The sequence below is a fragment of the Cricetulus griseus genome, chromosome 5 (genome assembly GCF_003668045.3).
Source record: "Cricetulus griseus strain 17A/GY chromosome 5, alternate assembly CriGri-PICRH-1.0, whole genome shotgun sequence".
In the NCBI taxonomy this organism is placed as follows: Eukaryota; Metazoa; Chordata; class Mammalia; order Rodentia; family Cricetidae; genus Cricetulus; species Cricetulus griseus.
In genome coordinates this window covers 13,280,041-13,306,278 of record NC_048598.1, presented here as the reverse complement: position 1 = coordinate 13,306,278, position 26,238 = coordinate 13,280,041, and the positions used below count along the sequence as shown (strand labels likewise).

General features: G+C 48.8%; 1 protein-coding gene across 3 annotated transcripts in view; it reads right to left on the bottom strand.

Moving 5' to 3' along the window:
* The window catches only part of LOC100758590 (epoxide hydrolase 1), a 30,056-nt gene that overhangs the window by 635 nt on the left and 3,183 nt on the right, over positions 1-26,238 (bottom strand). The window contains exons 1-9 of one of the 3 annotated variants that reach the window (XM_035445176.1): positions 24,851-24,981; positions 24,601-24,763; positions 13,046-13,233; positions 10,622-10,802; positions 5,013-5,240; positions 3,596-3,725; positions 2,888-3,096; positions 844-952; positions 158-283 (exon numbers count right to left, since the gene is read on the bottom strand). In XM_035445176.1, coding sequence (XP_035301067.1) covers positions 158-283; positions 844-952; positions 2,888-3,096; positions 3,596-3,725; positions 5,013-5,240; positions 10,622-10,802; positions 13,046-13,228 — 1,166 coding nt within the window. In that variant the 5' untranslated portion in view covers positions 13,229-13,233; positions 24,601-24,763; positions 24,851-24,981. Of the gene's footprint in view, positions 1-157; positions 284-843; positions 953-2,887; positions 3,097-3,595; positions 3,726-5,012; positions 5,241-10,621; positions 10,803-13,045; positions 13,234-24,600; positions 24,764-24,850; positions 24,982-26,238 lie in introns of those variants that run through there. The other 2 variants (XM_027418822.2, XM_027418821.2) reach the window with 2 other exon arrangements.

Sequence of the window (26,238 nt, the reverse complement as noted above, 5' to 3'; positions counted from 1 at the left end):
TCTCTGTATAGACCTTGCGAATCCCAATGCCTCTGTCCCAGCAGACCAGGATTCTGAGAACATCTGATGTCCTTCTTATCTTGACATCACACCTTCTTTGGATTAAAGGGCAAATTGTTCCCGACCCCACCCCCTCTCCCTGCTCAGCCAGACTTACCTCTCATGCCTATGGACCATGATGCCCTGGCCCATGTTCTCCTTGTAGAAGCGCTGGGAGGAGACAATGGTTCCTGTTGTCCAGTAGATCATGATGTTAGTCAGCAGATCTTCCAGGGAGAACTTCCTGGAAAGCACACAGGATGCTCAGGCTCAGTGAAAGCTACGCCTTACAAGAACAAAGGGCTGCCCCCTGAGGCTGGGAACATCAGGTAAGGCCTCGCTCAGGGAAGGGGTGATGAATTATCGTTGCCACTCAAGGGTGTGGCTTTCCACAGCTCCAGCAATACCTGGTAGCTGTCTGCCTTATAGAAGGGCCTCTGTTTTGGTTGTCTACTGCAGAACGCTGCCATCCCTTCTGTGACACTTGCTGACGTCAGTGATTCAGCCCTATGGTCTTCTGAGTCTTCACTGTGACTACCTGAAGCCCCAAGTGGCCTCCTAACCCTGCTGACCCCGTATGATATTTACCCAAGCTCTACCTCTGTGGATCCAGGCTCTGAACGGACACCGCCACTTGGATGTCTTACAGTCTGTCCCTCAATGTGACCATGCCAAAAATGAGCTTGGCATCACTGCTAAGCTCCTCTGACAGCACTGTGTCAGAGAGACACACAGTGCACCCTCACAGCTCTGCCCTTTCCCATTGGTTTTCATAGAGCTGACAGCAGGGCAGTGGGGCCTCACCTCTCTAGGCCTCCGTCCTCCAGGTCACGGTATTCTGACTTGGTCCAAGTAGAGAACTTTTCTAAGATGTAGGCAGCCAGGCCCACGGGTGAGTCATTCAGAGCACAGCCTGGATGGGAAGGAGAAAGAGAGGGATTGAAGCCTGGTCCTGGAGAGTATGACTCTAGGATGGAGGTGTGTGGGTGCCACAGAGTGGAAGCAGGCCCACCCATGCACCCCATTTCTGGAGAGCTGGCCTGAGTGGCCTCAAATAGCAAATGGAGATCAATATTCCCCTATAATCTCGTGGGATTCACAGACTATCTGGGCTGTATCTGGGTCAAAAATAGGATAATCGGTTACCAATAAATATTAATGCTTCCATGAGCTAAAACACTGTTCCAGTCAGGGGACAGGGGTAGGTCAGTGGAGCAGCACAAGCTTAGCATCCTTGAGGCTCCAGGTACTGCGTCCATCACTAAACATCACGGCTGGGGTAACAGCATAGAACAAATGCATAGCTAGCATTGAATACCATGGCTGGGGTAACAACATAGAAGCCTCGCAAAAGTCAGGTTGAGCAAAAGGAGCAAGAATGCAGAGTCCTTGCTGTGAGGTTCCAGTCGGAAGGACAACAGCACCCTAGCACACCTAGTTAGAGGAGCGAGGGGGACACATTCGGGTCCTGAAAGAGGCCATCGCCTGTGTCTGGACACATGGGACCTGCATTTACAACATGTATAAGCGACAGCTTTGGCAAGCCCCTCTGCAGACTGCAGCTGGAAGGCACGAGAGCTGGACACCGACTTCCCTGGCTTTTTTTCTTTTGCATTGTTTTCATTTCTAGTCATATGATGAACATCTGTTTCACAGCTGGAAAGGAAGCCTGACCTTATGAAGTGCTATCACGATCAGGAGCTGCCCTTGCTGTGAGTACCCGACTGCCATGGGAACCGTGGGAGGCTCTGAAATGAGCAAAAGGATTCCCAGGTGTCCTCTGAGTGGACTCGAGGGACATCTAGAGGACACCTAACTGTCCTTAGAGCTCCTAGGGCAGCGGTTCTCAACCTGTGGGGTATGACCCTCTCGGGGGCCGAGTGACCCTGTCACAGAGGTCGCATATCAGATAACCCTGTATATCAGATATTTACATCACGATTCATAACAGTAGCAAAATTGCAGTTATGAAGTAGCAATGAAGATAATTTTATGGTTGACGGTCACCACAACATGAGGAACTGGATTAAGGGATGGCGGCATTAGGAAGGCTGAGAACCACTGTTCTAGGGAAGCCCCACCGTCCCTTATCTTTTAGCTATTTTCCAGCTCTGTAAATGATAGAAAACCAGGAAAATACAAACGATTCTGGTCTATCAAGAAGAAATCATTTCCACCCCAATGGTAATTTTTCTTCTATTCTGGGGATTGGACTCAGGGACTGAACAGTCTCAAGGCAATCTCCCACTGAGCTGCCTCACCGACATGTTACTTATGTTTACTCTGAGATCGGGTCTTGGACTAAGCCACCCAGGAGGCCTTGACTTTTTGGATGGTCTTGCTGCAGCCTCCAGAGCAGCTGGGATGTGTGTGTCACCAGGCCTCGTATTCTGTGGGTGTGAATGAGTTCTGTATCCATTAGAAAACAAATTTGTATTCTAAATACCTTTAAACAAACTATTGTTTATTTGATCATCTTATCATTTTCCTTATGAATTAAAATTTTTAGTTTCTTTTCTTTGTTTTTCTTTCTTTCTTTCTTTCTCCTCCTCCCCCCCCTTCTTTTTTATTTTTAAGAGTCTTGCTATATAGCCCAGGATGGCTTGGAACTCACTGTGTAGACCAGGCTAGCCTAAAACTTGTGGGACTCTCCTAGCTCTGCCTCTCAGGTATGGGATCAAAGCTGTGCTGAGTGGCAGATCACTTATCTAGCATGTGTGATGCCCTGGGTTCAATTCCCAGTATGGAAAACAGAGTCCTGTGACCCTTGCTAGGGCTTTCTTGCTGTAAGCTGTGTTCTCAGGGGCAGTGGAATTCCCTCTGGGTCTCCCTGCCCTGGTGAGCTTACCCACGGTGTCTGGCTTGGTGGCCTGGATGTGTAGGTAGCCACTCTCCCTCATGATGCTGTAGAAAACCTTCTCCTTGAAGGGGTACAACAGCTCGATATCCCTCTCAGTGTAGCCGAGAAATCTCCCGAAACGCGGGCCCAGGAGAGGGGTCAGGGTGTAGAGACTTCTTGAGATAAAAGCCATGTTCAAGTGCAGGCCTTTCACGTGGCTGCGGGCAGAGGAATGGACACAGGTGAGCCTGGCTGCTATGAAGGATACTGGAGAGAACATGGGGAGGAAGAGGCAGGCCACGGGACTGGAGAGCCAGACTCCTTTAGCACCTGACCCCTGGGGACATCCACTGAGCTGGAGGTGAACGGTAGTGTAGGAGGAGGAGGAACTTCTAGAGTATTCTGGTCAGGGCTGTTAAGGATCTTGTCCAGCATGGTCTAATACTGACCTCTTCCTCTGCTTCAGACAGCCACCACAGTTACCCCAAGGGGAAGACAGGGACAACATGCCCTCTTCCACCTAATGAGGGAAGATCTGTTTCCTCAGCCCTGGGACCACAAGCATCTGGGCCTGCGAGGACCTGGATGAGGGGAGCCCCAAGTCTCAGACATTGCTGGAAGGGGCCTAGGGTGAACAACCCTGTGCCCTGCGTAGATGCTGTATACCCACAGATCCTGGAGAGGCTGTGCCGTGCCCGTTTGACTTCACTGACTCACTTGGGAACCAGCTGGGCCATGTTGGTGCAGATGAGGGAGCCCCAGTCCCCGCCTTGAATGTAGAATTTCTGGAAGCCCAGCCGTGACATCAGCTTGTAGAAGATCCTAGCAGTGGCCACCGTATTGAAGCCTGAGTATGAAGGGGACAGACAGGGTGTTCTGTACAGTCTGGAGAATCATCTATGATAGCAGTACTTTGGACTTTGAATGAATGAGTTTGTTAAGTACAGTAGCAACAGCAGCTGTGGGGACATATTGTTTATGATTTATTAAAGCCACTGGAGATCAAAATAGCAAAGCAGCCATACCAGTTAGCCATAGAAGCCAGGCACACACCTTTAATCCCAGGACTCAGGATTAAGAGGTAGACGGCCTCTGAGTTCAAGACTACCCTGGCTACCTGAGAGTGAATCAGAGCTCATACCTTTAATCCCAGGATTTGAGAGGTATTAAAGGTCTGCGATTAGTCTCTAGCCATGTTAAGGAGGGCACAGCAGTCTGAGTGAATCTGAGGAGCAGTGAAGTCGGGAGCAGTCTGAGGATCACCCCTTTGGTTTGTGCTGAGGTAGAGGTAAGGGCTACTGGCTTGGCTGCTTTGCTTTTCTGATCTTCACCTTGAAACTTCAACACCAATATCTGTCTCTGGGTCTTTTATTTTTCATGCTACAAGTGGCAGCATATAAAACAGCAAAACATCATCCAATTAGAAGTATCCAACAGGCTGGAGATGAGTGGAGGCTCCAGCCTGAGAAAGCAGGCAATAAAGAGACCTTCCAAACATTCTGCAGAAATCAACGAGGGACGGCGAGGCGCTCAGCCAGAATTCCCAGTGCAGAGCTTTCTCTCCATGGACGAGTGTCCCACTGTAGGAACTTTTCATGCCATAGAATAAACATACCAGCACCTGAACTCTGCCCTCTAGCTGTCCCCAAGGACGCAATGTTCTTAATACTCTTAGCTGCTTGCTGTTTTTCCCTCTTCCCATTACACAGTCAGGGGCCAGCCTAACCCAGACTAAGATGAACACGCTTGAGTCTGAAATAGGGGGTCAGGGTAGGGGCGTCCGCATCTTTGCTTCCAGAGCCAGCTTCACTGTGAGCGCGCACAGCACACAACAGTAAGCATCACACATGGGAGCCACGGTAGTGCTCAGGTGCCTGTGCAATTCCCTAGACCTTTCTTTTCCCAGCTCAGGACAAAGTAGCTAGCTCACAGGAGGCCAGAAGGAAGAAGCCTTGGTACCCTGAGGATGACCCAGGCCATAGGGCAGTGTGTCTGGTCCTGCCCCCTTGGGACACAGCAGACACTGAAAGGTTTGTGAGCCACACACCACAGGGGTCTGGGTGGTGCTGCCCCTAGCAGGTACTGGTGAGAACAGAGCACAGTCTGGGATGTGCCACCCTCTGGCACACTGTACCTTTCTTGCTGGATGCCTCTGAGAAGCCATAGCCAGGAATGGAGGGACAGATGACTTCAAACACATGCTCGTCACTCAGGCCATGGGCCTTGGGGTCAGTCAGCAGCGGGATGATCTTGTAAAACTCATAGAAGGAGCCAGGCCAGCCGTGCACCATCAGCAAGGGCTTTGGGGTGCGGCCTGAGGGCAGCTGGGGAGGCTTCACGTGGATGAAGTGGATGTCCAGCCCTGGGGACAGAGCACAGTCAGGGTGAGGGAAGGAGGGTCCTGCTGGGGAGGCTGGGGTCCGGGGACCTTGTTTCCCTGTGTGCCAGTCCTGGAAGAGAATGAGTGCTGTGCCCTTGGTGGCCCCAAGGCACTGATGACAGTCATAGCAGTCTCGCTGTGGGGTGCTTACCGTGTGCTCTGGCTATGTGCATGTCCTCGCTGACCTCCCAGTCACCCTGAGTGTGCTCTCTGGAGGGCAGAGATGGTCTGGGAAGGCACTTCCGGGTTCCCATTGCCCAGGACAGAGCCTGGCTTACATCAGGGCTTTGAGAAGCCCATGAGCCCAGCAACAATGGGTTGTACTCAACAGAGCACTGCAGTAGAGTCGTGTGAGGTGACTGCCATCCATGTGCTCATCTAACGTACAAAGATGCTCATTGCCATGGAATTAAATGACCACGTCATGGCCATGGTATAGCTCAGTTTTACCAACAGTTTTATGCGTAGCATATTCACTCACATGGGGTTACGTTCTTTTAAAAATTGAAGTATTTTTATTACTCTTCAACAATTCCATATGCATATCTATATATAAATGATTCCTGATAGTATCCCCCCTCTGCAGGAATTCCCCTCTCATACTCATGCCTTTTTTTCTAACTTATTGAGTCCAGTTAATGCTGTCTGTATGTGCATGGACAACCGACCATCAAGCTACAACCGCAAAGAAAAATGACTTCTCCACCCCCAGCAGCCACCAACAGCCAACAGCTTCTCATCTAGGGGAATATCATGTTGGGGTATTGACTAGCTCAACCACGTTCATGAATGCTACCGCCATTATATAGCTTTATATTGTGATGAACCTGCCAGAAGTTGAAAACTTTGGAAGTCAGAAATGTATTAGTCAGTGGCATATCGCTTGTCTACCATACATGAGGCCCTGTGTTCAGTGCTCACTCCTACGTGTGCGCATGTGCACACACACACACACACACACACACACACACACACACACACACACACAACATACCCAACCTGTCAAACATGAAAGCTCACCCTCCTCAGCTCCCTGAAGAATAGCGTGTCTTCTCTGTGGTGAGGGTCTGTGTGACAGTGTTGCCTAGACAGTCACGAGCCTGAGACAAGCACTGAGTTGTAGTTCCTACAGAATGCATACTGACTTCACATTAAGGTAAGGGAGAAAAACCATGGCTGACACCATCAGGGCCAAGGACTTTATGGAACTCTGTATGCAGAGACTTGTTCTCAGGGACAACTTCCGAAGTCACACAACACAATCATCCAGGAGTAGGCCAACAGAGCAATTTTTTTTCTTTGTGATACAGATATTTAATTTTTTCTGCTATGAACAGATATAAAATGTATAAGTTTTCTACATGTATTGGCTACAGCATTTCTTACCATTTAGTTGTAAAACTAAACTCTTTGAAGGTTTTATTGTACACCTCTGCATGCCTTGCCCGAATGTATGTCTGTATGCCACATGAATACCTGGTGCTTGCAGAGGTCAAAAGAGGCCACTCCGTCTCCTGGAACTGGGTTACTGATGGCTTTGAGCCATCCTGTGGGTGGCAGAGAACCCTGGTTCTCTGCCAAAGCAGGAAGTGCTCGTAACTCTGAGCCCGTCCCCCACACTAAACTTTTTAAGTTCTCAAAATTATTTGTCGTGACATATTATTTCTGATTTATTAAAGCTTTCCTGAGGATTCAGAAAGCAAAGTCAGTCACAAGCCACAGAAGCCAGGCACACACCTCTAATCCCAGCAACCAGAAGCTAGGAGGTGGTGGTGCACACCTTTAATCCTAGGACTCAGGATTAAGAGGTAGACAGATCTCTGTGAGTTCAAGGCCACCCAGATCTACACAAGATTGATCCAGTCCTAAAGAGAAACAGCTCACACAAAGATGCCTCAGCACGTGGGATCACAAGCCTTTAATCCCAGCATTAGGGAGGTGAATAAAACAGGAACAAGGAGTCAGTATGAGGCATCCATTCTCCAGCCACATTGAAGATAGGAAGGCTCAGTCAGTATCAAGGAGGAATAGGAAGACACTCAGTCTCAGAATTCTCTAGCCACCCTGACGAGAGGCAGCAGTTTGTGAAGAGCTCATGCCTGGATCAGCCCTTTCAGCCTGAGCTTGAGGTGAGAGCTAGTGGCCTGCTGCTTTGCATTTCCAATTTTCAGCTTGAACCCCAATATCAGTCTCTGGGTCTTTTATTTTTCCTTTTACAATTATTCACTAAAAATTCCATCCATTCACTTTGTGGTTCTTGGGTTTGATCCCAGGCCCTACATATTCTAGGCAAATGGCCGCCATTGAGCCACACCCCTGGCCCTCAGCACTGTCAGTATGGCTGTAAAACACAGGCAGTCCCTAGAATTTACTCATTCGCCATTACACAGCAGTCCACACATTCTTAGCGTCTCCCCAGGCCAGTTAGTCCATTTCTGTGAGTTTCTGTTTGAGATGCCGCATTCAGGTGGAACCCTGAAGAATCTGCTCTTTTGTGAATGACATCTGCCACCCAGGACAATATTATAAATATCCTTAAGGTTTGTTAGTCTGTGGTGTCACACTGCAGCATTTTTTCACTTTTGTAACTGAAGGGACCAGCTCCCCTTTCGGCAGCCATAACAGCCGAACACGTGCTTGCCATAAACTTGCCTTGGTCACTTAGAGGTCAGATGCCTGCGTTGTGAAAAGGAACCAATCAGAAGTTAGCTGGTGGCGCTATGCTTTACGACTCTGGGTGTGCTTTATGGACAAGCACACAGCAATGACGCACATAGCATAACAACCAGTTGACCAATCAACACAGGGCAAACCCTCCAAGCCTGGAGGCACACCAATAGTGAACCTGTGCATACCCCTAGACACTCCCCTTACACTGCCCTATAAAGATCTGTACGCAGCGGGTTCGAACTGTCTTTTCTAGCCATTCGCCATGGCGGGTGGGTGAAAGACCCGAGCTAACATGGGGTTAGCTCGTTAAATTACAATAAAGCCTCGTGCAGTTTGCAGCAAGTTCTCGAATCTGCCTGGTGATTGGGGTGACCGCAGTCGTGGCCTGGGACCCCGGATACCTGAGTTTTCCGGGGGTCTAACAGTAACCTGTTACCACTGTTCCAGGTTGAGCCTCAACTTTTGATTCCAAGGGCTAGGATGATAGACAACCACACCAGCTTCATTTTCTCCCTCTTAAAGCTGTATGGCATTGGGCCACACATTTGGGGCTGTGCAACTCAGGGTTTCTTGGCTTTAATCTGACCTCATTTTTAGGCTCTTTCCCAGGGCCTGACTTCTTAGGCTTCCATTAGCTCACATTTCCAAGACAACACTTCTAGAACATATCTTCCTTTTAACAAAACCAACAAGCCATGCTCATTCTATTTTGGAACATGGTATTTCCCACTCAGCAGTATCTCCCAGTGTCCTTCTCTATTGCTAAACTTAATGCCATCTTCAAGCTTATTTTAATGGATATTTTTTATGATTTTTTAAAGATTTTATTTATTTATTATGTCTTCTGCCTGCATGCCAGCAGAGGACACCAGAGCTCATTCAAAGTGGCTGTGAGCCACCATGTGGTTGCTGGGAACTGAACTCAGGACCTCTGGAAGAACAGTCAGTGCTCTTAACAGCTGAGCCATCTCTCCAGCCCATTTTTTTTTTTTTTATGATTTTTGACTAAACAGGATGGTATGAGGTTATTTTTAACTCAAACTTTAGTATCGCATCATGTGACTATAAAATTAGAAAAAGGAAATACACATTCACACAGGCTCTTCTCATGTAAGGATGGCAGAATTCAGATCCGAGATGGGCACGCACAGACAGCAATACTGGCCTTTATCTGTGAGTCCCTTGTAACAGTTACATCATAAAAATTTAAAGTTATTATTATCATTATTAATTCTTATTAGTATTAGACACAGGGCCCACTGCCTTGCACATACTATCACTGGGCCAGATTCCAGCCCGAAGACATTGTTAAAACCCTGTAGTGTTGAGGCGACCTAATGGGTCCATTTCCTTTGTGAAAGAAAAGGCTTTGGTTGGGTCTCCTATAGGACAACAGTCTTTGAATCCAAAGTGAGTGCAGGAAGGTAGTGCTGGGTCTGGAGAGAAGCAGGGCAGTCATGCCTGCACCTCTTAAGTGCTGGATTACAGGCATGCAACACTGTGGCTGGCTGTCCATACGCAGGGTCTTCAAGAGGTGAGTGAGTGTTCAGTGTTATTCACAACAGCCCAAGGTGTCCTTGGGTGGGTGAGTGGATAAAGAAGATGTTTCATTCGTGCTATGGGATAATATTCAAGCTTGAACAGTAGGAAGAGGGCAGGGTACAGGGATGAGCAGTGGCGTTCTGGCCTCGCATGCTGCAGTCACTGGCTCCACCCTCAGTACCTGCAACCACAAAATTCTGACATGCTGCAGAGGAGATGAAGACAGAATAAGAAGCCAGGCACAAATGGGAAAACAACTTGCACGAGTGATTTAGAGTAGATGAATTCACAGAGACAGGAAGGTGGGCTGTGAGGGCTGGGGTAGAGCGAGCAGTGTGGGCTGGGGTGTGACAGGGGCAGAGTTTCAGTTTGGGATGGTGGCAAACTTCTGGAAACACCCTGCCTAACAATGGATCCTCTTCATGCCATGGAACAGCACACTCCTGCCACCGAGCCACTGACCTGTGCGCTTAAAGATCACCAAGGCCAGTGAGTTTTATATTACATGTATGCTACCACAATAAAAATAAACGGGTTAAAAATCAACACCACGGTTTAATTTTGCTAAAGATTCTCTGCTTAATCAAGTGTTGTCAAAATTTTGTTTTCTATTAAGGATCTACTAATTCAGACAAAATGATCCTGGGGCCCCCCTCTGGAAATAAGAGTTAAATTTGTGTCTTTATGGCTAGTCTGAGTGATAGTGTGTGTGTGGGGGGGGGGGGGCTTGGCCATGAAGTTGATGGCTACACTTGGACAGGGCAGTTTATCATAGGTTGACTGCTGAGCACACCATAGAATTGCCCAGCCCAAAACTCCAACAGGGACTGAGCTGATTCAGGCCATGGCCAGACCCCAGGCTTCCTGTATAGACACTGCTCAAGGACTTCTATATTGCTAACTGGACTTTGCAGGTCTCTGGTTGCAAAATCATTGTTCTGCTCTGGTGTCCAGTTACACACACTGATGGTTTGCTGACTCTTGGCATTATTTGTACATCCTGGCAAGACGGTGAACCACAACATCTCGGTGACCTTCCACTGATCCCGGGATGCTACAGCACAGCTGACTCGGGGTCACTCACGTCACACAGGAAGGCTGCTCCTGTGACTCACACACCCCTATGCCAGGCTGGTGGTCTGGGAACTCACCTTCAATCTTGGTCTTGAAGTGAGGGTACTGGTTGAGGGTCTCCACCTGCTTCCTCCAGTCAAACTCGTTCCTCCAGTAGGACACCACTTTCTTCAGGTAGCTGGAGTTGAAGCCATAGTGGAAGCGGCTGCCCTCCAAAGGCGGGGATGCCCGGAACCCATCGATCCTGTGGTGTAAGTCCTGCAGAGGAGAATCGGGGGTGGGTGGGCAGAGGCCAGAGAGAGCTTGTGTCCACAACTCAGAGTGAACCCTGCAGCCGCAGATGGACTCCATGGAGGGGCCACACAGGGCCGTGTGTGTCGTCACTGGAGCCCTGAGAGGCTGTGGGTTCCCCTGTGGACTCCAGATTGCCTTTATCTATCTTTGTTTTGGTGGAATTGGGAGGCCCAAGGAGGGGACAGAAGGCTTTGCACAGGTCACCCATGAGGTATTCTCCCTTTTAGCTCCATTCCGGTCATCTTTTCATTTCTTAGGAGTGTGACAAATGCTCACTCTTAATACACCAAACCTGGGTATAGGTCTGGAAATGGAAAACCTTGTGAAGAGTCACATAGCAAGTTTTTAGGCAAGATGCAAGCTCACTACCCTTTCTCTGCATGAGCAGTGAGGCTGTGGCCACGGATGACCCCTGCAGGAGCAATGAAGCCATGCTCCAGTCAAGCTTATACATAGGACTGAAACTCAAATGCCATACAATCATTTCATGACTTCAATTATTTTTTTTGTTTGTTTTTTTCCATGCCCCTTTAAAGACATGGGGCAATTAGAAAACAAGTTGTTGGCCTTGAGCCAGGGTTTGCGGTCGAATGATCCTAATTCAGATAAAAAGGACAGCTCAGGACACAGGTTCCAAATAGGTGGATCCCTTTAAAAGTTCAGCATTCCAGCTGAGGGGCGTGCCTGTTACCTCATGGAGTGGCTCAGGTGGCATTATTCCCAGGGGTTGTCATGTCTCTTGGGCTCCCCAAACAGGTTTGGAAACGTTAGACTCCTCCATCCAGGATAACCCTTAGGGCTCAGCTTCAGCTCTCAGCAGCAAGGAACCTCAGCTGCTTGCTCTGGGCTTCAGTTCCAGTACCTGGTCTCAATCCCTTCCTCCTGGGAACTTCTGTGACCTTTTGCTAGTGCCTGATGACATTAATCCCTCCTGGTGTGTGGGTCACTGTATCTTTGGATGTACTCTCTTTTCGTGGATGGATGCTAAATGCTGAGCTGTGTGGGGTGGGGTAGGGTAGGGGGGTGGGGTGGGGGGTGATCTCTGTTCTCCAAATTCACTGCAAAGCACCTGTCACAGCAGCTGCTTAAGGACCACAAGGTGAAGGGAAGGATGGGCTGGGTGTGGTCTGCCCTCTTGTGACCCTACTTGAGTCTGGCTCCTCCAGAAGACTTTCTTTTCCCCTCCCCCTACCCACTGGCCCCTCCTTTCTGCCTCCAAGTCTGTGTGCAATGGTACCCACTGCGGTACCATTCTCAGCTCCAGGGCTCACCTCTGAGAGCCGGTACAAGTGACAATGGGCAGGCTTGGTGGAAGGATACGAAAAGCCCAGAAGTGGCCAACACAGTAGGAGCCCACCCCAGGCTGCCCCTGTGGTCTCCATGTGACTGTATAGTCCTGAGCACTACTTCCCCCTGCAGTTGTGACTTCCCCATCCACCAGGGGCATCTGCTAGCTTTCTCCCTTACACTCTGCATCACCCACTAGTGGGGTGGGGCAGGGCAGTGGAAGCTTTCTTTGGTCTCGGATGCACATGGTGGTTCCACTGGCAGCCCTCCTGGGCCTGGTGTGGGGGAGGAATAGTAGCTGGAGAGATGGGGTTAGTGAGGAAGAAACACCTTTTAGGAACAAAATGCACCTGCCCTCAGGTCAGAGAGAAGAGTGAACAGATAAAACCTCCAGACAGGGCTGGGTGTTGGTGGCGCACGCCTTTAATCCCAGCACTCAGGAGGAAGAGGCAGGCGGATCTCTTGTGAGTTTGAGGCCAGCCTGGTCTCCAGAGCGAGTGCCAGGACAGGCTCCAAAGCCACACAGAGAAACCCTGTCTCGAAAAAAAACAAAACAAAACAAAACAAACAAACAAACAAACAAAAAAACCAAAAAACCAAAACAAAACAAAACAAAACAAAACAAAACAAAAAAAACAAAAACAAAACAACCAAACCAAAACAAAAAAACCTCCAGAGTCCATTCCCAAAGCTCCGTCTTCAACCATGTCCTGACTCTGGTCCAAGGAAACCACAGCCTCCTGTGACTGTTGTGTACAAAGAAACTCATGCCCGCCCCCCTTGAGGATGAAGGCTGGGCAGATTAAGGGTCACTAAAGAACCCCAAGTTCCTTTCCACCCACACTCTTACCCACATCAGAGAGAAACCCCAGCAGGGATGCCTGCCGGTTTTTGCTCCTGCCTACAAAAGGGCGTCTCACCTTGATCTCCTCATCTGATGTTTCCACCTTGAAAGGTCGGATGCTCTCATCTTCTCTGGCTGAGGGCTTCGACCCTGGGCCCCACCAGCCATCTTCAAGTGGTAAGGTTTCCTCCTTGTCCCGGGAGACAAACCAGTAGATGACAAGGCCCAGCACTGAGGCCAGGAGAAGTTCCAGCCACATGACTCCTGGGAGATGAAGAAGACACATCAGCAAGAGGAGCAACCTGGCCAGAACCTGGCGCCTGGTGCCTGGTGCCTGCCATGACTCTAGGTACCAAAAAGGCTCCCCCCAGCACATCCCCAAAAGCGATGTTAATCTCGACTGTCAGATTGTCCCAACACTAGGAGACGAGCCTCCGGGTGTGCCTGCGAGAGTGTTTCCAGAAAAGCTGGGCTGAGGTGGGAAGACCTACCCTACGCTAAATGAGGTTGGTACCATTCCACACGCTAGAGCCCCAGCCTGAACAAAAGCAGGAAGTGAACAGAGCACCAGCACCGACTCTCTGGGCTCCCTGACTGTGACACAATGTGACCAGTGACCTCCTCCTGCCACCATGTCTGCCTACCATGATTGACTCTACCCTCAAGCACAGCCCAAGCATAAGTTGCTTCTCATCAGATATTTTGTTGCAACAACCTATAAATAACTAATGTATGACACACTCCTGGCCTTGTTCACATTTGTCCAATGAGAAGTGGATATTGCCAGAATGAAAATGGGGTTTCTTGTGTCATCCCCACAAGAAATGCTTATGAGAAAATAATTCTTCTACATGACCGATATTAGCTGTGGAAAAGGACTCTGCTATAGCCTAAGCTCACACAGTGGTCACCACAGCCCCACACAGAAGCATTTCTGCAAGGACAACAATTTAGCCAATGTCTTTCAACAATTTAGCCAATGTCTTCTGATTCATTCTGAAGCCACTTTCCTTATTAGTCACAGTGGCCAAGGTTACTGTTTCAAAGTAACTGATGCTGGGCAACTTTTAACTTATCTGTTATTGTTATTATTATTATTATTATTATTATTATTATTATTATTATTATTTTGGTCACTGGGTACATAATCCTCAGTCTCAGGTATAATAGGCAAGAGCTCAATCACTGTTGTGTTACACTGCCAGGCCCACACTCCTTATTTTTGCCTTTAAAAAACTTGCTTTGTTTCAATCTTTTCTATTGTGGGCCCAATTGACTATGACCTGTGTATTCTCTTATATTTTTGGCTGTGAGCCTAGTCTTAACGGCTGAGCCATCTCTGCAGCCCTTACCTTTGTATTCTCATTGCCTTGCTCTTCTGTCCCTAAATTAGTTGTAATATTTGGAGAAACTCTGGTTCTTGCTTGGTTTCAATGATGTTTGAGATGGAGTTTGGCTACAGTATCTAGGTTGCCCATGAACCACAGCCAATCTCTTGCCTCAGGCTTCCTAATACCCAGGATTACCAGTATGGCTCATCATGTCTGGTTGGTAATTTTCTTATTTAAGCCAGCAATGCTGGAGACAAATGATACAGAAACCTGTAAAATGTTAGAGAGACAAACTTAACTCGTAACTCCAGTGAGTAATGAGAACTTCCCACCTCCCTGGGAAATGTATACGGCAGCTTCAGCATGGTGCTGGGTGGAGGCTGCATTTGGAGGCCCGGGGCTTCTGAGGGGCCTCCTGCTCCCAAGGCTACTCAGCGGGCTCTCTCTGCACCCTGATGTGTGAAAAGAGGGGCTGGTGTCCTGGGAGGAAGTTCTTTCTTATTTATTTATTATGGATACAACATTCTGCTTCCATGTCTATCTGCGCACCAGAAGAGGGCACCAGATCTCATAACAGATGGTTGTGAGCCACCATGTGGTTGCTGGGAATTGAACTCAGGACCTCTGGAAGAGCAGTCAGTGCCCTTAACCTCTGAGCCATCTCTCCAGCCAGGGCTTCTTCTTCTTTTTTTTTTTTTTTTAGACAGGGTTTCTCTGTGGCTTTGGAGGCTGTCTGGAACTAGCTCTTGTAGACCAGGCTGGTCTTGAACTCACAGAGATCCACCTCTCTCTGCCTCCTGAGTGCTGGGATTAAAGACGTGTGCCACCACCGCCCGGCCGGGAGGAGGGTTCTTTATGGGGCACCAAGGAAAGTGAGAGGCCAGGGTTCCTGGGACACTGCACACAGCTGAAAGGGGGGCGCAGTGTTAGGAAGCCCACCTTTGGTTACACATGTCATCTCTGTGTATTTTCAATAGTTCTGTTGAAATAGGATGGTCATGTCCTACCGTGTGCCCATTTCACGTGTACCATCCCATTGTTTGCAGTGCACTCATGGACATGTGTAAGCATCTGCACAGTTGATGTTAGGATATTGTCATCCCAACAAAGAGAAATCTTACACCCTGAGCCTGTCACTTCTCTAGTCCCCAAACCATCCTGGGCCCTTGGTAACTACGTCTCCGGTTTCTGTGAGCATACACTATTGCATTTCAGAAAATCCACGCTGTACTTGCACAACCATGAGTCTGAGTCCTTTGTCTTTTTCTCTTAGGAGGAAGAAAGAAGAACTTGCTATTTGCTATTTGCAATTTGCAAACCAATACAGAAAGGTCCCAGCCCAGCATTGTGGCCTGGCCTCTCAGCTTCCATCACCCTAGGGCAATGCCCAGCTTGGCACGAACATGAGCCTATCCTTGGAGCAAAGGTAGAGGTGGTTTCACTGGACGGTCGACGGAATCAGAGTGCAAACCCAAGGCAGGAAAAGCCCTTTAGAAAAACACCTGCGCACTCCATCTGCTAATATCAAATGGTCAGGTCTCCATCTGTGTTTGTTGAGGCCCCAGGTTTATTTCTGCTGAAAGCCACCCCTTTAAGCTGAGATCTGGAACACCAGGTGCCATTTCCAGAGACACCAAGCCACATGAGGGCCAGCCTTGGGGCTTCCACAGAGAAATGGCTGATGTAGGGGCATCTGCTCCCTGATGGGGAGGGAATCTATACGGAAACAAACTGCTCTTGTCTGGCAGGGACCCTCCTGATCTCCCCAGTGCTACCGTCAGTCTCAGAGTCACTGCTCTTTCTCCCTTCACATTCACCCATCACCAGGAACCGGTGCCACACAGATATAGCCTCCTCCATGGCCATTCCTCCCTGTCACCCCACATCAGATACTGCCAGAGATCTCAAGAGAGGCAACCTAGCCTCTACAGCCAGAGTCACCGGGATGCTGAGATCCCAGTACAGTCATCCATGGAAAGCACGCCCCGTGTATACAGACTCCAACTCCCACCTATCTCCCTCTTTGGACTGTAAAGATCTGTGTGGCTCCAAGTCTCTGTGAGAATGCTTCCTGAGCTCCTGGGTGCCAGCGAGCAAGCTTTGTCCATTTTAGTGTGAGGAGGCTTTGTGTATATGTATTTCTGTGTGTATTTGTGCATCTCTCTCTCTCTCTCTCTCTCTCTCTCTCTCTCTCTCTCTCTTTCTCTCTCCGTGTGCATTCCATCATTCCATTTCCAGAACAAGGCTCCCTCAGCCCTTGTCCCCAGACCACTGATCAGTCAGATAGTAGGAACTGCTTAAATTAAAGCAGATTAGAGATGGCTGAAGTAGAGTCCCTCTGAATTCAGACAGGGAATTTGCATGATCTTTTTTCCTCCCTCATTTCCAGAGACTCTCTGTCCAGACCAAAGAGTCCTCCTCTTTGAGAAGGTGGCATACTGTCACCTGCTGGCCCGGAACCACTGAGAGAAGACCAATTTTGTATGACATCATCAGAAGAGCTGCGAGTCAGCAGGAAAGGGGGCCAGAGAATTTGACAATCAGACCCCCTACTTGACTGCAGCAGCGAAAGGCCAAAGGCTCCTCCGTTGCTTTTTTTAGGGACAGAAGTGCCTGCCTTTTCCTTTTCTGGGCAAAATTATTCCAGTGTCCTCTGCTGTCCACCAGGGCTCAGTGCAGGTGCTTTGACTGCTCTGTGGTTACAGCACCCAGAGCCGTGGGACAGGTGAAGGTAGCTGAGTGTGAGTCCCTGCCCGCCCTGCTTTTTTACACTTGCACCGCCCCAATGACTCAGCTGGTCTACTGTGTGTGCAGGGCAATTGTGACTCTGGACTTCAGACAGCAAATAGAACCACAGTGACAGTGACAGTGACCTGGAGCTCCATCTAAAAAACAGAATCCAGGCAAAAGGGCATTACGATGACTCATGTCAGCCTTGCCCCATTGTCACCCCTTATGCAGGGTTTTGTTTGCCATGGCTGACTGCAGCCTGAAAATGCAGACAGAAATTTTAGAAGTAATTTTTAGTTTAAAACTGTGTGCTGGGCTGGCAAGACAGTTCCGTGAGTCAAGGCATTTGCTGCTAAACCTAATGGCCTAAGTTTCTGGAAAGCTGTCCTTTTACCTCTTCTCATTCCTTCCTTCCCCCAAAGATCCCAAGCAAACAACAAAACCCAAAAGCTGTGATCTTAAGTGGTGACATCTCCCTCTGTTCTGTTCCATTCCACCCACGTTGTAAATTGTTCTTTCATTCAATGTATCCATGACGTATACACTAGGTGTCCATTAGTTACATAGGAGCACCCACAGTTATCACAGAGACTGTTCAAGTAACCCCATTTCACTTAGTGATGGCCCCAAAGCTTGGCTGAGGTGGTGCTGGAATGTTCCACAGAACAGTGTGGTCAATGTACAATTGAGTTGTTAGGCATTGTCAGCCTCTCATTGGGCCTCATTATAAGTTCTGCTTTATCATGAGCAAGGAGGTAATGTGTGGGACACCACAGGTTCCAGAACTGCCTTTGGCTTAAGGCATTCATGTGGTGGGGTGTCTTGGAAAGTATTGTCCTTCAAAAAGCCCAAGAATAGAGTGGTGTGTGTGTGTGTGTGTGTGTGTGTGTGTGTGTGTGTGTGTGTGTGTGTGTGTGTGTGTGTGATACTTAGTGCTACAAAAACCAAAAGAAACTGTATTTTTTTCTTGGAGTCATGGTATTCTCCCTAAGAGATGATTACTTGTCTAGTAAAGAAGATGTTTTTTGCTTGTTTGGTAGGTTGGTTTTGGTTTTTTCAAGACAGGATTTCTCTTCGAAACAGCCCTGGCTATCCTAGAACTCACTTTGTAGATTAGGCTGGCCTTGAACTCAATGATCCAGGTGCCTCTGCCTCCCTAGTGCTGGGATTAAAGATATGTGCCACCACCTACAGGCAGAAGATGCATTAAAAAAAAAAAAACAGTAACAGCAGCAAAACCACAGCTGGATACATGAGCTACAACATCGTAGCTGAGGGGTTGGGGAGGGGGTTCAGCTTTTCTTTCAGATGATGGGGATCCATTCCCAGCACTCATGCCCACCTGTAACTCTAGTTCCAGGGGACCTGGCATCTGCCGGCATTGCACACACAAGGTTCACAGATGCACATGCAGGCAAAACACTCAGATGCATAAGATTGAAGAAGAACAACATAGTAACTGGAGGACAGGGTCAGTTATTGGGAATTTGGCGAGGAAGCGAGTCCTCATGAGAATTAAGGTCATGCATATTTTAACGTTAGGTGCTGGCATGCATCTCACCTTGGTGGCAGAGTGCTTGTCCATCATATATGCTGCGTTCCACACTCAGCGCCACAGATTAAACACTGTACTTACTAACTTTTCTACCATTCAAACATTTTTTAAACAAATGCACCAGTTATCTACTCTATTAAATGTAAAACTTAATTTTACATTTTTAAACCATGAACACCTTTATCTGCGAATCTATTTCAGCAGTGTCAGGAGGCTTCATGGCACCAGAGGCTTGTACAACACACTCAAGCAGGTGTGACAAGGTGACTGGGGCACTGCTGTGCAGCTTCCTTCTGTTTGGAAACCTAGGTGCACCAATCTGATGGCCAGCAGCCTAGTGAAAATGGAAACCATGTAGACAAAGCTGGCAAGGTGGGGGTAGGGTAAAGATGGGGTAAGGAGATGGGAAGAGGCCACGGGAGAACTGGTGTGGAGAGGGCATCGTTTACATGCATGTGTCCCCACTGGCGCCTCTGGGTAGATGACCGAGACGTGTATTTATTCTAGACTTCTGTGGGTCGCGTCTTTATCCCTGCCTGCCAGCTCGCCTTCTCAGATGTCTCCCAATCTCCAACGCATGTGGCACTGAACTGTCCCCATGTCCCCTGAGCTTTGTCTTCTTCTGGGGTTTCCATTCACATGCCACTACCCACCGGCCATTGTCAGGTTCCAAAACACAGATTCCCTGGCCACACTTCCTTATTCCATTGACTTATCTGTACATCCACCACTTGTCTTGCAGAGCCTAACTATCAAGTCTATCTCTGCCATCACACTCAGCCCAGGCACCAGCAGGGTCTCCCCAGGACTGCTGCAAGGCCCCTGACTGACCCTCCCCTACCCCACCTCTCTCTCTCTGTCTCTCTCTCTGTCTCTCTCTCTGTCTCCGTCTCTCTCTCTCTCTCTCTCACATACACACACACACACACACACACACACACACACAGCCTCTCCTCAAGGAACTTCCCATGACTCCAAGATAGCAAAGTCGGTTAATGGGGCCTTCAAGGCCTGTGTGGTCTGATGAGCCACCTCCCCCTGTTGCCAGCCCCTGAGCCATACGCCAATCATTTTTGTTCAGCGCCTGTGCTCAGCAGTCTCTGCTGTCCCAGGGCTCTGAGGGGACTGCTTACTGCCGTCTCTTTCACTTCTGTTGGTGCTTAGCTCTCATACAGTGGCTAACAGTGTGCCCCTCACTGTTAGCAAACGTCTTCAGTTCCCTTTCGAACTCTCAAACTCTGGCACTTATCAGATTATTCAACAGGGACTGGAAGAAATTAAAAGTTCTCTGCCTAACGTAGACAACAGATGTTTTGAATGAAAAGGATTAAAAATTCTCCTTAAGCAACAGCATGCAGTTTATTTCTCAGTCTGGTCTGGAGGGTTGAAGGATTGAGGATTAGTCAAAGTGTGGAGAAAGACTAGAGAGTAGCTTTGGTGTCAGTCAGGCATGATCCCTAAAATCACGCTCAAGGGCCAGCTAATAGTGACTCAGCATGTCTGGTCTTTGCAAGGTAGATTATAGGCCTGGGTACTCGGGGGTTTTCCACAGCTAAGGCCAACCAACAAAGTACATAGCCCTGCCAGTGTTGGCTGCAGGCCCTGGGTTTGACCTGGAAGGGGCGTGCATAAGGAATGCTCCCTCAGAGAGATTTCCTGGTGGTCAATTGGGCTCCTGGAAGCTTCTCCTGGGGCCTCCACACTTTGGCTTGGGAATTGTGGGGGCTGAGGAGATGTGGGGAAACTATGCACCTGCTCTCCTCAGATGTCAGGCCAGAGGGAGAGTGAGGTGTGGCTTCCTCATGACTGACTAGCCCTGCAATCCTATCTCCCTCCCTGAGGAGACAAAGGGAAGCATTTGGTCCCTCCTGCATTCCAGTCAGCCTGCCATACAAGGGAGGGGTGAAATGATCGACAAACAGAGGCCTCCTCAGACCATGCAGATGGTGCGTGGCAGGCTCTTCTCCCTCAGTGCCACTGTCGCTGTGTTTTGGTGGCTCGGCTATGGTGCAAGTGCTATATGGAGCCTAAAGTCTTGTTTCTCTCGGAGCACAATCTGGGAGCTGAACTCAGGGAAACAAACCAGAGACAACAGCAGGAGAAGGTTGGAATGTTTTTGAAGGCAACACAAGAGAAAGAAAGAAGGGAACAGCGTTGGGTTCAGCAGAGATGGCTGGAAAATTCATGATCTGAAAGTACTCTCGGCTGAAGCACACCAGGGCCCAGGGCCAGCCAGGCTGGAGGCCAGACCTCAGTGCTGCCCTTGTGCCCTAAGGACAGGGACTGTGTTTGCCCAGCCCTCAGTCTGACCACGGAGGAGCTGGCGAGGGAGGCTGGGAGCACCCATGTGGGTGGGTAGCCCTGAATGCCTTTAGAGAGGGGGTGGATATTTCCAGTGTGGAAAAGCCACGTAAGTTTATTGGTTCAGCCTATGTTTATAAGCTTTAAACCTGAGGAGGCTGGACAAACGAACTTGTTAATTAATTAGGGATTATTAATTTATCTAGTCTCAGGCAAAGGTTCCATTAACCTTTGTTTCTGAGATCTCATTAACTATGGCCTTGACTCTATTTTATGGCTTCTCAAACAAACATACTCCATTAAAAAAAATTTTAAGCCAGGCACACATCTTTAATTCCAGCACTCAGCAGGCAGAGGCAGATGGATCTCTGAGTTCTTGAGGCCAGCCTGGACTACAGAGGGAGTGTTCCAGAAAAGCCAGGGCTACACAGAGAAAACCTATCTCATAAAAACAAAAAACACAACAACAACAATAACAATTTTTCCCAGTGCTGGGGTGGACCCCAGGGCCTCACTCACATAGGCACAGACTCTATCACTAAGCTGTAGCCCAGCTCTGTTTTCACTTATTTCTCCAATGCTGCCACACAGCTTTTGAAGTCCTTTAAGAACGTAAGGGCAGCTGGGCAGTGGTGGTGTATGCTTTAATCCCAGCACTTGGGAGGCAGAGGCAGGTGGATCTCTGTGAGTTCGAGACCAGCTTGGTCTACAAGAGCTAGTTCCAGGACAGGCTCCAAAGCTACACACAGAAACCCTGTCTTGAAAAGAAAAAAAAAAAAAAAAGGTAAGGGCATTGTCAGGTGAAAGTGCTAAAGCCTGGGAGTCTCACCAGAGCTGTCTTCCATCTCCAGCTCTGCCAACTAAAACAGGGGCTGTCACATTTTCCAGTGCTTTAAACCATCCAGAGGAACAGCCTCACCGGCTTTCGTGGAGAAGGTTAACTCATGCGGGGAGGGCAGAGGCCCGTGGTGGGGAGGCATTAGACCATCCAGCACGCCAATGCCTTCCTTCCCATCACACCCCACCCAGCTCTTCCACAGTGATTGTAACCTCATGGTCTGGACGCTTCCTCACTAGCATGCAACAGGATTGCCTGGAGCCTGGACCTTCTGCGCAATCCAGTCCACTGTCCTGGCTGCTTGGGTGCAGGGTGAACTTCCTGCAGAGCTTCCTGAGGCCTGGCCAGCCTTCCAGCCCTGATCTCTGGCTCGCTTCATTTTGGGCTGGAAGAGTGTTGCATTTGCTTATAGCAATGTCTAGGTTGCAAAATGAGATTCAAGGGGCTGAGAGATGGCGCAGAGGTTAAGAGCACAGACTGCTCTTCCAGAGGTCCTGCGTTCAATTCCCAGCAACCACATGGTGACTCACAACCATCTATAATGAGATCTGGTGCTCTCTCTGGCCTGCAGACATACATGCAGGCAGAACACTGTATACATAATAAATAAATAAATCTGAGAGAGAGAGAGAGAGAGAGAGAGAGAGAGAGAGAGAGAATCTAAAGTCCCCAATGCCTACAAGTTAGGAGTTAAAGCTTGTGCCAAGGGAGCTGGGTGTGGCCAGTGGTAGAGCACTTGTCTAGCATTTGTGAGGTTCTGGGTTCAATTCTCAGTACCAGAAAGAAAAAAAAAAATCCCAAGGTCATCTCTGATGTTAAGACGCCCCACCCCAACAGGGCATCATCTCCCCTGGAGTACATGCTCTCAGAGGACAGGGGCTGGCAGGGACTGGGAGGCCTCCCACTGTGGGGTGCACCGTGGGAAGACAGCAGTCACCTTCCTCACTGGGGCTGGGGGCTTCCATTTTCTGGGTGGTTCTGTTTTCTCAGAGGTACAGGCTGGTTGGGCAGTGGGGCTGCCAGAGACAGGCAAGCTGCAAGCGGGGAAAGTATACGAGCCTAAATGGGCAGGGGAAACTGATTCCTTTAAACTGCCCTGCCATTCCTAGGCACTTAGGTCCAGAAACCTGGGGTCTGACTTCCTTATATTTTAAAAAGATTTAAGAAACAAACTGCCCACACTGGGCGGTGGTGGCCTAACGCCTTTAATCCCAGCACTAGGGAGGCAGAGGCAGTTGGATCTCTGTGAATTCGAGACCAGCCTGGTCTCCAGAGCAAGTTCCTGGACAGCCAGAGCTACACAGAGAAACCCTGTCTCGAAAAAACAAAATGGCGACAACAAAGGACCAAACTGCCCACGGAAAGTAGATTTGTTTCTAATTCAGACAGGGGAAGGGTCTCTAAGTTTCTCAGTGTCACCTTACAACTCATGGAAAACCATGAAACAAAGGCATAGGTGAAATCAGGGAGCATGTAAACGGATGACATGACTCCCCCATGAAATGCTTAAGGGGAAGGTTTCTATTGTAGATATGAGGGAGAGAACAATCAGAGGCATCTGGAAGAGCCCAGAGAAGAGAAAGATGGTAGATTGAACATGGCCAGCAGACTTGAGAGAAGCAGGAGCAGAATGTGTGTGGTGGAGGGGGGGGGTGAGAGATGAGGTCAAAGCGGCCAAGAGTACACATAGCCAAAATAGCAGAGTTACAAGGAGGACGAAGAGCGGGAGTGAGGGGAACCTGTGAGCTGGAGGAGTTTACACGGGGGAGGGGGTGAGGAGAACTTGGCACTTGTGATGCTGAGGGAGCCTGGAGCCCAGCGCGCTTGCGCACTTTGGTGTGCTAATAGGCACCACAGACAGCCACCTGTCCCTTCTGCAGTGGTAAGGGACATGGCTCCTTTGGTAGAGGGGAGCAGGTTTCACCAGTTCCTGAGGAATGCTGGCTTTTGTCTAACCTCCAGAATTTGGGGAAGTGGAGCTTCCTTTGAACCTGACAGTGAGACAAGCAAGCTCTTTTGTCCTTTCCAAGGGCCAAGGGAACCCAGGCTGCCTCTGCTCTCTGTTCTAGAGATGAATTTTAATTTCCAGTCTTGGCTAAAGAAAATTCGAGTTTTAAAGAGCCTCTCATTTGTCAGAGAGGAAATAATCCACTTATTTGGAGCCTGGCAGAGAGAGTTCTTTGTCCCCAAGTCCTGTCTTTGATGTAAGTCTACTTAAGCAAAGAAAAAGAAAATCAAGACAAAACCCAAACAAGATGGCAGTCTGGTAGCCCATTTGATGACTCAGGGAGGGGTGTCAGTATATTTCTAAATCTTCTCTCTCACCAGGGTCCAGCATGGGACTGTAGCTGCACTTCTACTTCAGAAACCAACCCTGGCTGCCAGCAAGGAGTTTGGGCTTGGATCTGGAACTTTTTTCTGGTACTACCTAAAAGCCAGCCTTCAAAACAGTCATAGTCACTCTTTCTGCAGGAGAGCTAAGCTTTAGGTGTGTGTGTGTGGGGGGGGGGTGGCCAGAAGACAAACCTTAGCTGTGTCAGGTCCAAATTCTGAACGTTACACAAAAGTCAGCATTCCTCAGGAACAGGTGAAGCCTCTTTCCCTCTACCAAAGGGACAAGTGGCTGTCTGTGGTGCCCATTAGCCTACCAAGGCCCATGTTGGTCTCCAGGTTCCCTCACTACCACTAGGACCTATTAAACATTTCAGAGTCCACGCGGGCTGGCATTCTGGCTCTTCTCACTCCTCCTTACACTATCTGTCTGCAGCTCATGGGCTTGCCTCCCTACAGCTACTCATTGTCCTTAGAACTCTGCCGTTTCTGTTATGAGAGAGTGTGTGGGTGCTCGCTCTCTCTCTCTCTCTCTCTTTTCTTACCTTCTCTTGGTCTCACACTCACTCTCCCCTTCTCTTGGTTCTCTTTGTCTTCCCCTCTTGCTCACTCGCTTTCTCTCCTCTCATGGCCAAGTCCAGTCAGCAGGCCATGTTTAGTTTACTACTTTCTCTCCCAGGATGCCTCTGGCTGTACTCTCCCTCCCATCTAAAAAAAAAAAAAAAAAAGAACTTTTACTTTTGCTCAACCATACCCTGGAGCAGCCATGTCCTCTTTACACCAGCTGCACCTCACCTGCGGCTCTCTGACGCCCCATGGAGCCACTGGGACTTATGGCTGTGGGATCCCACAGCTTTCCCAGGTCATAATGCAAACTGAAGCCAGGCTAAAGCCAGCCAGCGGTGTCCATGTCAGCAGCACTCCTGTGGCTCATGTGCTCAGGCACCCACAGTCTAGAGGAAGTCCATCGAGAACCTGGACTGTGACATTGCAGTAGAGACAGCGAACACAAGGGGACACTGAGGTAAAAGAGCCCCTCACCCCCAGGATCTGCAAAATCTCTTGCAAAGGATTTTCATACCACCTGCAAGGGACTATAACCCTTTGAGAAACCCTCACAAATAAGACTGAACCATGCTTAAGAGTCAAAACACATGTCTCCACTGCCTTGTGACATACAGTAAGAATTCCGTTGACCTTAAAAACCCCAAAACACCCAACACTCCTTGCTTATCAACAAACAGGTGTACAATGGACCTCATAAACTGCGTTGTAATCTCAGTTGCTAAATAGAAAATAAAAAAATTGTATAAAAATATGTATGTTAAGACATATTTAATCTTCTAAATCCTTTGATCTGGGAGACTTCAAAAGTCACCAAAGGAACTAGGTAGAACCATCTCTTGAAATGGCACTCACATACAGATGGGCACCACTGTTGTACTGTGAGATGGACCACTGTTGTACTGTGAGATGGACCACTGTTGTACTATGAGATAGACCACTGTTGTGTTATGAGATGGACCACTGTTGTACTGTGAGATGGACCACTGTTGTGTTATGAGATGGACCACTGTTGTGCTGTGAGATGGACCACTGTTGTACTGTGAGATGGACCACTGTTGTGCTGTGAGATAGACCACTGTTGTACTGTGAGGTGGACCACTGTTGTGCTGTGAGATGGACCAGTGTTGTGTTATGAGATGGACCACTGTTGTGTTATGAGATGGACCACTGTTGTACTGTGAGATGGACCACTGTTGTGTTATGAGATGGACCACTGTTGTGTTATGAGATGGACCACTGTTGTACTGTGAGATAGACCACTGTTGTGTTATGAGATGGACCACTGTTGTACTGTGAGATGGACCACTGTTGTGTTATGAGATGGACCAGTGTTGTGCTGTGAGATGGACCACTGTTGTGCTGTGAGATGGACCACTGTTGTGCTGTGAGATGGACCACTGTTGTACTGTAACATCTTCCTCTGGGCACAGCACAGTCATTCTGTCACCACCCAGGAGCAGAGATAATCCTGGCCCCTTTGTGACCAGGGAGAACACAGTGCTAGGGAGGCCTAGGATAATGGGGATCTTAGCGCACCCCAGAAGAAGTGGGAAGGCCACTAGTTCCTCACCTTCACCACTCACCACTATTCTTGCTCCCAGCTATGCAGGGTCTTC